This window comes from Osmia lignaria, chromosome 13 (genome assembly GCF_051020975.1).
Source record: "Osmia lignaria lignaria isolate PbOS001 chromosome 13, iyOsmLign1, whole genome shotgun sequence".
NCBI lineage: Eukaryota > Metazoa > Arthropoda > Insecta > Hymenoptera > Megachilidae > Osmia > Osmia lignaria.
Genome location: NC_135044.1, coordinates 1,550,098 through 1,560,269, shown reverse-complemented (window position 1 = coordinate 1,560,269; position 10,172 = coordinate 1,550,098). Strand labels below are relative to the sequence as shown.

The 10,172-nt window shown below is 42.2% G+C and overlaps 1 protein-coding gene across 2 annotated transcripts; it reads right to left on the bottom strand.

The window, feature by feature from the left end:
- Positions 1 to 23: 23 nt before the first annotated feature.
- Positions 24 to 10,068, bottom strand: LOC117601852 (prohormone-1). 2 transcript variants are annotated; one of them, XM_034319090.2, is made up of 3 exons: positions 8,332 to 10,068; positions 6,668 to 6,786; positions 24 to 715 (listed from the first exon to the last, which is right to left on the bottom strand). In XM_034319090.2, the coding sequence occupies exons 2-3, from the start codon at positions 6,776 to 6,778 to the stop codon at positions 551 to 553; spliced, it is 276 nt and encodes a 91-aa protein (XP_034174981.1). In that variant the 5' UTR covers positions 6,779 to 6,786; positions 8,332 to 10,068; the 3' UTR covers positions 24 to 550. The 2 variants fall into 2 exon arrangements, with proteins under 2 accessions (XP_034174981.1, XP_076547592.1); XM_076691477.1 differs by having other exon boundaries at positions 6,674 to 6,786.
- Between the last annotated feature and the right edge of the window lie 104 nt (positions 10,069 to 10,172).

Genomic DNA, 10,172 nt, shown 5'->3' with positions numbered 1-10,172 from the left:
TTGTCGAATAACAAACGATCACAAAGTCCATTTACAAGGAGAGACAAAAAACGATAGGCGAACCGTATCTCGCAAAGATGCTGCTTCGTCTCGACACCGGTGTGTCGCTAATCTACTATTTTCTCTTTTAGAAACGTTGCCGATGATTTATCGGAACGCGGAAACAGCCTCGTTGCTAATTTACATCCGTTACGATTCTCTCGGAAGGAAATTCTACGTCCTCGATTATGCGAATTACAGATAATTTCAAGATCGAAACTCGGAACAGAGGATTCTCAAACTTTACCATTAACATTTCTATGGGAAACAGTATGCAATTATCCACGACATTTCTGTCGTGATAGTTCGAAATGTTTTGCCAAGTGGTCGTTGAATCGGTGAGAAACAGAGGAGTAGGATGAACGGACGAAAGGTTCGCGGCTGAATTAGAAGGGGTGTGCCGGTCGAGCTGAGGGGTTTAAAAGTTTCGAGGAACGAAGAGAGCGGGGACAGATAAACGGAGAAAGAAGCACACGGTGGCGATTCTCGGGGTCGAACGAGGGTTGGTGTTCTATTTGCCGAAGCAAGAGACCGCGTTGAAGGCGCACTGTTTCCAGTAGCTACGCTTTCGCTGCAGATCCCCGATGTCCAGTTGATCTCGAAGTCGTTTCACGATCTGCTTCGTGAACAGGTAATTGATCAGAGCAGTCTCGATGCTTCCGTCGTCGTCCACCAGCTGAAGCAAACAATTTTCACCGCCGTTAGCGAGAAACAAATCGTACACTTGAAACACACCGTCTTGAATTATCGAGTATATTGTACCAGTTATCTCGCTTGCTATTCGAATTGCATCCTCTTTTTAACCCTTTAACTGTGGATACTTTTAGCACAGACGATCGCTCTAATTTTTAATTATATTACCGAAGTGATATGCTATTTTAAAAGATTTTTTTTATTTTTATTTTATTTGATATTAGCAAAAATTAATATGTTCTTTAATTTATCTATATAATTTTAGTTTGTGGTTTATAAAGCACACTCGCAGTTAAAGGGTTAAACTAGATATTATACAGGGTTTCCCAGAACTACCGTTGGTCCCTTGAAAGGGTGGTAGGGTTTTCCAGAACTACCGTTGGTCCCTTGAAAGGGTGGTAGCTGGGGTGATTCTGAACAACATTTTCCTTTGGCAAAAGCTTCGTTTTTGAATTATTAACGAAAAACACTGACCAATCCGTATACAGTGTAACGTATACAACTATTGATCCTTTTCCTTGAAAAGTAGAAAATATGATATAACGCGTAAAATGATACGAAGTACAGAATTAAATTAGAATTGAGGTCCTCTCTATGGCCCGCCGTCTTGGGCCTCTCTCCGTGGTCCGCCAACCGAGGACGAAAAAACGCATTGTATTATATTTCTTATCTTTTCAGGAATTAGAACGCGAAGTCGTTCGTTCTCGTAATAGAAACGAACACTTTCTTTTTACTAAAAGCACAGTGGAAAATTGAAATTTCCATGATGCAACGTTATCACGGTGTGGTAACTTGTTGATCCCTCAAAGCACGAGTTATCTCGTCTTCTACGGTGAACGGCTTAAACATGCTGTAACTCCTCTAAAACGTAAGGATATAATTAATCCAAGATTATGTAAATACTCTTCTACACGTAGGTCGCGTTTTGTTATAATTTACGAAAGTGTAACGAGGTTTATTTAACGCGTTAAAGATAACTCAAACGTTCGGTATATTTTATTATCGAATAAAAAGGTCGAGGGTCCGGTTTTACGCGCGACGAACCTTACGTTTTATCGGTCGTTCGAGCAACCAGCACGAATTATAATCGAAATTCCATTATATTGTCGTCGTTCTTCTTCTATCGAATTTTTATTCTTCGATTAAGCGAGCGGCGGGCCGAAACGACGTTAATGTCTGTAACGCGCGAACGCTTAACGCGATTCTGTCGTATTATCGAGAAAATCACGGGAAAATCGTTGGAAAAAAATTCGCGCACGGTTCGCGATGAAGCTCTACTGTTTCTTTTCGAAAAACAAGTCCGAGAAATGTCATTCTACCGTGTTAGGCTAACGAGTCTAACGTTGACGTTTATAAAGTCGTCGTGTCGAATCAGAAGGTTTCAGCGACGGACAACCGGACGCTAAGTGAAATCGGATTGCCGTCGCCGAGTTATCGATTATCGGATCAGCCGCAAATTTATCGGCCTTCCGAGGAACGAGGCAACGTTCGCCGCTCTTTAATCGCGTGGCTCGTCTACCGGTGGCGAACATTGTAAAATCTTCTATAGGCTTTTGCGCGAGTAATCTGTCGGATCAATCGTTACGACGACGACCGATTTTTAATATGCTACCCCTTATCTCGTCCCGCTCTCGTCGAACATCCCTATGTCGATCGATTTAATTTATCAACACGAAACCGCACACATGAAATTCTTGTCGGAAAGCTCGAGATGAAAGCCGCGTTGGAAGCGGCTATTTTAGTTTTGATCAATTAATTTGGACAACGTCTGTTAAGCGGGATTGCAATTTCGTTGAAAGAGGAAATTGCGCGTTTCCTCGTTTGCGGTTTCGCTTTTTTTTCATTTACGTAATGGTTGTAATACGAAAGGCCTAATATTTTTCCGATAAGCGAACAGAATTCCATTTCGCGTGGGCAATCGAGGAAGGGATGAATACGCAAACACGTGGATTCGAATCTCTTACGCAAGATGTGTTCTTCTTTCTTTCGTATAAATCTTTACTGATAGCAACTTTTTCTTATATTCCTCGATATCGAGCCATTTTCTCCGCGACATATGTATGCTAATGCCGTGTTACCAACAACTCCGCGAGTCGTTTAAATGCTTAAACGAACGTACCCCCTTGTTGCAGGTGCCTTATTTGCAATTCAAACCTTTGGATTTCTGAATACCTTACACGCAACAAAACTGAATGGGAACGCGGACGTTCTAGCTGCATTTGCGTTCAAGGAAATTTGGGGAAATTAACGATAATTAACTAATTCGCGAATCGTCTTGATCCTAGGAACCGCGACTAATTTTCTCAGGAACGATTGTAATCAATTCTATAAGAATAATCGGGCAAAATAACGCTAATCGTCTTGAACCTAGGAACCGCGACTAGTTTTCACAGGAACGATTGTAATCATTTCTATAAGGATATTCGGGCAAATTAACGCTAATTAACTAATTCGCGAATCGTCTTGATCCTAGGAACCGCGACTAATTTTCTCAGGAACGATTGTAATCAATTCTATAAGAATATTCGGGCAAAATAACGCTAATCGTCTTAAACCTAGGAACCGCGACTAGTTTTCACAGGAACGATTGTAATTATTTCTATAAGGACACAACCAAAGGACGATATTTCAGCGGAGATAAACCTGTTTTCCTGTGCCCGATTTAAAGGCAAACGTTATCCGGTGCAGAAAACCATTGCAATCGAGCAACGAGACACTTGTAAAAGAAATAAAGAAAGCAACGTATACAGTTGGCTAACGCAATTTGCTTTGTAATCCATTGGAAAAGACGCTCGTTTGTTGGCGTCCCTCGCAAAGGGAAAAATTCAATTCGACGCCACTTTGAAACGATAGCCTCCGAGAACGATGCAGTAAATTCTTAAGAGACGGTCGATTATCCGGAAACGTTTGACACGCGAACGTTCTTCCCTTTCCGACGCGTAATTAGCGAGATAGAATGTCTCTTCTTCTGTGACGGGGTGTCTCTTTGTCTTAGCTTTAATCTTTGGAAATTCAATTTTAAATAAAAATACCGATTGCTCGCTCGATCGAATCGAATCGAAACGCCTCACCCGGCAGTGATTCGTTACTCGCGGGAGACAAGGATTTATCTAGGAAGGTCGAACGTGATCCTCGCGTTATTAAAACGATCTAGGCTGATTTTAATCCGTTAAGTTGGGAAGCAAATCCGTGTTAACTCGTCGCGATAGATAGGAAGTTTGCGTGTCCTAAGTGGCACACAGGGATATAATATGAATTTACGAGGAAGTCAAGGGCTCTGTTTCTTAATTGTTTCTATGGCGGACCATGGAGAGAGCCACAATTCTAATTTAACTCCATGCTTCATATTATTTTACTTATCTTATATTTTATACTTCTTTAGGAAGAGGGTCCATACTGTGAAAACGTTATCCTATACGAAAAATAGAAATACAAATTAAGGGATCTATTAATTATCCTAATTTTTATTTCTATTTCTCGCATAGGGTAATGTATACACGGTTATTAACCTTCCTAACAAAGTATAAAATATATAATATAATAAGTAAAATAATATGAAGCACGGTGTAGAATTGTGGCTTTCTTCATGGTCCGCCATGGAGACAATTTAATTTTTATTTCTATCTCTCGCATAGGGTAACGTATACACGGTTATTAAGCTCCCTAAGAAAGTATAAAATATATAATATAATAAATAAAATAATATGAAGCACGGTGTTGAATTAAAATTGTGGATCTCTCCATGGTCCGCCATAGAAACAATTTAATTTTTATTTCTATCTCTCGCATAAGGTAACGTATACACAGTTATTAAGCTCCCTAAGAAAGTATAAAATATATAATATAATAAGTAAAATAATATTATATGAAGTACGGTGTTGAATTAGAATTGTGGCTCTCTCCATGGTCCGCCATTATATTACATTTCTTACTTTTTAGTATACGTTACCCCTATAAAAGGTACGTTCATTCACTCAACTAATAAACGCGTGAAAGCTGATGGCGCATTTAATGAAACGTTCCTACCTTTAAACGGTGCATCGTTACGCTTTAATTAGGAAGAAGGTGCATCTAATTAGCATGTGTTCCGAACGAGATAAATTACCTCTTCCACCTGTGCCTCTACTCTGAGCTGGTCAACATTTTCGTGATTGCTAATCGTTCGCGTTTCTAATATAATAGAAAGCTGTTCACCTATGTGCAACAGAATTTCCTAGAATATTGGCCGTATCAGAATGTCGAGTACAGCGGCGTGAAACTATACCGAGATGATCGGTGCACAGTCAGGCTCAAGTGCTTTGTCTTTGATCGCGTCGATAACGCGCACGATTAAACCCATATCTATGGATTATTAGGGGCAACGTTAATTGCTCCGGTTAGTGTCGCGTGTGCTCTCGACCCTCTACACCGCGATAACGTTAACCGAGGAATTCCCGACTGTCCCGTTTAGAGAATTAATCAACGGCTCGAGAGAGCCTGCCTCTTCCAGCGAAACCGTCACGCCCCAAATTTATCTCCCCACCTCTGATAATATCTACTTTGTTCCAAATTCATTTTTCATCGCCTTCGAATAACTTTTCTCCGCATTACCAGACCCCTGCGCGATAAATTATTCAAACGAAAATGAGTTTTTTAAAAAGAAACCAATTTACACATTTACTAATTAGGCTCGTGTAAACTAGCGGGGTCAGTCGATGTGCCCCTATGCCGTTGAAACTGTTTCGTTAATCTAAATTACTTTCCGCAACTTTGGGGGTGAAAATCGAAGTGTTTATCGGGCAAAGAAGCGGAGAATAAATTGAATCGGCGTAGGAAACGGTCGAGGAACAGGGGTCGAGCAACAGGTTTCCGGACATCTTTTCAATCCCGTCCGCTTTAAACCTTTCCAAAGCTCCTAGTTTCGTTTTCCACACTGCATTATCGTGTTTGTACGGCAAACAGGCTCGCAAACAGGCACCTTAACCCCCGGGGTAAGTGTACAAGTTACGCGAATACCAGGAGTTAGCAAAATAATATTACCACTCGAGGTCTCCCAGCCAGAAACTTTCATCGGAAGAGGAGTAACGACGAGGTTACCCCTCTGTATTTCGATACCCTTGAAAATTCAAGTCCACAAGTCGTAAAGGAAAAATTTACACGAAATGAAGAAAATATATTTGAAGGCTTCTTAAAATTCCGTTTAGACTGTTCGAATGTTGCAGGTTGAAAGGGAGGCTCTCCCCTTCGTCACGGCACGTTGTCTTCCAATATATTTTTTAAGGGACGAACTGGCAACAGCGAAAAGGAAAGGGTCTCGAGAACGAGTGGCATCGCAATGCGAGAGGTCCGTATTAAAAAAGGGACAAGTTCTCCTGGCCAAACTGTATTCCATTTTGTTTCAGGACGCGTGACGGCAATACGAATCGCGTTTATCCGACGTATTTCCCCGTCTTTCGTCGAAGATAAGAAAAATGAAAAGAATAAAAAAAGAAATTCTCGATGGCACGACGCAAATGCGTCCAATGAAACGACGTAGGTATCAAAATCGGCGCGACGAAATCGAACAGATCCGTTTAAACTGACACTCAATTGATTGCTCGACCACCGTTCGCAAACTGACTAATTAATCACCGGGGAAATTAATTTCGAACCCGGTAAAATCTGTCGCGGTTTTCAACCGTCGAAAGCAGTTTCCATCGATTCGAAATTCTACAAAAGTACTATTCGCCATTTTACAAAAGCTTATGTTAAAAGGGGAAAGCATTCTGAATAGAAACATTGCTCTTCTTCGTATTTCCAGGGAAAACGAGTTCAAGACTCGCATCGAAGCGTTCTCGGGGTAGAAAATCGGGGACACCGGAGTAACGAGCCGCGTTTGTCGTCGCTCGAGTGTCGCGAATTTATTTCACGCGTTCCCTTTCGTGGAAAGAGGGTAACCGGCCTTATGGTTACTTACGTCTACCTCGTTTAAAAGTCTCTCCTTGTCGGCAGCCGGAAGAGCCGTCGACCAGTCGATCAGTGCCACCATCAGCACGGCCATCAACAGGACGATTCGTAGCGACGACATGATGCTTCCTGAAACAGAAAATTCACCGATCGATTAGATAAATTATCTTGCGAAGTAACGTCTTCTAAACGACCGAAGGGATATCCGGATTCCTTTCGAGGAGGAAGCATCGGATTTTCAGGGGTAATTTGGCGAATCTATCTGTCCGTTAACGACACGAGGCGAACGCGCGATAGCGTATCTCCGCTGCGAGAAGCTTTAAAAGTGTTCCCGACGGCTTCGGGTGTTGATTACGCGCGAGAAAAGTGAACGATTGCCGTTCGTTAAACAGTGATGAAATTCAAGATCGTTCGTCTTCTAGAGGAAATATAAAGAATCGTTTTATATTCAACGGGAGCTCCGCCAGAAAGACCCTTTTCCTACATAGTCGTTTTCCCCGGGGGATAAAACTGGTCGCGAGGTTGTTTAATGAAATTTTCTTCGGATATTATCTCGGGGGGATTTTCAATCGATGGTTCATCACCACTCATTCAAGCAACATTTTCATAATATATGCACCGTTCCGTTGTTTATCTTCGAATTTCGCCTCGAGTATTTAATTCTTTGTGACGGGACATTTCTGATTAAGTTATCTCGCCGTTAGAGTGCGTTTACCGTATTCATTTGAGAACGATTGTTTCTCTTTTCATTGTAATATTAACAAAAGGTAGCGACTGCTGTTCGAAAGTCCGTTCTTTGTTATTAAACTGTGCGAGTTATGGGTGTGGATCGTAACAACCTGCTACAAGATTAAGCGTTCCTGATCATCCTTTTCGTCCAGATTCAAGAATTAGGAGGCAAAAGTTGAAGAAGACCAATTGGACGATGGACCAAAGAACGAATCGCAATGCTTCTTTCCTACGAGATAGGACGGACGTATCGATGAGAGAAAAAATTAATTGAACGCGATCAAACTCTTGAATCTGCGGCGAGTGTGATTGATCGAGCATCAAGAATACACTCGGATCAACGTAAAAACAGTCCCGGCCACAGAATCGATGGTCGATTATGTTTGCCTACGACCGGGACACAGAGGGACAATTTCGTCGGTCGAATCGACAGCTCAAATCCGTTTGACGAACACGGACAGCCACTCCAGCTGTCGTTGACAGAACGATAACTCTCCTCCGAGGGAATTTCGAAAACGGTACGATGCTTCCATTTAACGTTCACAAGACTCCCTTTTTTTTTTCGTAATAGTTGCCTCGATATAGCACGCTCGATAATAATTCTTTATCATAATACTGCCCTCTGATAATTCATTTCTAATATTTCCTCCGGTGTTTCGCGAAAGGAAAATGAGTTTCCAGGAACGAGGCAAGAATAATTCTATCTGGGCAACAGGTTCTTCGATCCCTAACGTTTTCAAAGAGAAATTAAAAAATTTCAAATATCTTCACGAGAAAATATGTTTAGAATAATTTCAAACATCCAAGAGACGCGTGTAACGATTGGAATCTCGCGTAAAGGTTCTTGATTAAACAGAGAAAATTGCAAACGTGTTTAATTGATGGTTTAAAAATATAAAGAAATTCCGAATCGAAAGTGAAAGCAGAGAGAAGAAAGTAAGATACCTGTTGGAAAGAGTAGTCGAGCAGTATCCCAGGGGATGTTGGTAAAAGGATGTCGCAAGTGTTTTTTTCGTGAACGGCTGCAAGGGTCGCTGCTTCTACGGCGGAATGACTGAGCTTGCAAGCATGCGACCACTTTATATCCGAGACAGGGACTGGGTGGTGGTAGCGCTACCGGTGGTGGGTTTTCCACCACCCCCGACACGGCTACTCTCTGCCGACGAACACGCAGATCGTCTCCTCGCGCGGCTACCACCTTTGCCAATCATCGTCCCACGAGATTTCAACGATTCGCCTGATTGATTCGCGGATCGAACCCCTATCTAGAAATTAATCGAGTAAGATTCCATTAATAAACAACCAAAATCTGTCTACTTTGATATTTATGAAAAAAATTCACCCCAAAGAGCTTCTGATAAATGTGGAGAAACAAAGCAGAGTTTCGTATCGGTAATTACAGCTTTCGATGTAACAGAATTTATCCGAGATAGAGGAAACGTGTAGCGAACGATGGACAGCTAGTTTGAAACCCCCTCGGCTTTCATCATCGGACAAAGCCGTTTCTGCGATTCTAATTATTCGCTACGGTGTGTTTTATGGGAACGCTGAGAAACGTTCGCCTAAATCTAACCAACGTGGATAACGATGTCTCGTACGATTTAACTTTACCACCGTTTCGCTATCAACCCCCTCGGATATCCAAGTATTCGATAGATGGACTTTGAAAAGCAGCCATTTTTCTTGAAAATAACGAATCGATTTGCTTTCGATCGGAAACAATCGTTATTCCTCGAACGAGGTAGCCGAGCGATCCGCCGCGCCGGTCGTCCAGAATTGCGGCGCAATGCTGCGGCGGGGGTGGAAACTCGCGATGGCGCGAGCCAGGAATGTCTCATCCCCTAAAATATGCCAAACGGCATGCCCGGTTTATGTACCGCAAGGCTTTGCCATGGGATTACGTTCACCCTGTCCTTCCCCTCATCCATCATTCGTCCCTGTCCCAACATATACCTCTTTTCCAGCTTCTAACGAACGTTCCGCTCGAAAACGGACACACGCGTTTCACGAATTCCTTCGGCTAAGAATTTCGTACGTATACTTATGTAACATTTTTCGCTTGTCACGACTATTGCCTGTCGTCATTTGTCCCAAACAAACTGCTCGCATCAACGGGGTTCTACGTCGAAATGGTTGAAATCGATGAAAATTGTCAGGTGTGAGCGCCTTACGTAACTGTACCGTTTCAAACTACCCCATTTGTGCGAGTAAAGAAAATCGAAATTCGTTTTTCATGCAAGAAACGTGTATATCGTTCCCGCAGTCGCTCCAATGCTAACGATTTCCCTTGAACCTTGGATCTGGGTTAAAAATTTCCTCCCCTGTTGAATTCCCTCCGGTCGTATCGCGTACAATCTTTCCTCGATACGTTCGCAAAGTCTCTGGAAACGATTGTTGTATCGGTTACCACGTTTAATAACATTCCGCCGAGGTAATTGTTGCCAAGTGAACAAGGTAAACTTTATCGAAAGGAACAGAGAAATTACTTGTTCACAGCCCTGTTTGGTATCAGTCTCTCGTGATAATATTTGACTGACCGAAAGTTCTAACGAGTTGGTGAAAGTAAATTTAAACGGGCTAATTTTGAATTGGAAAAAGGGAGGGAAGTTCGATGGTCGAACTTGAGAAAAGGGAAATTGATTTTCATCGCGGTGGACTGGTTATCGGGCGATAAAGGGCGGCGATCGATAGGCGGAGATAGGCAATCGGTCGGTCAGAAATGGGCCATCAAGCTTTGGGAAACGTAATCTAACGAACGACTACGATAAAACGCGATAAAAATTGAG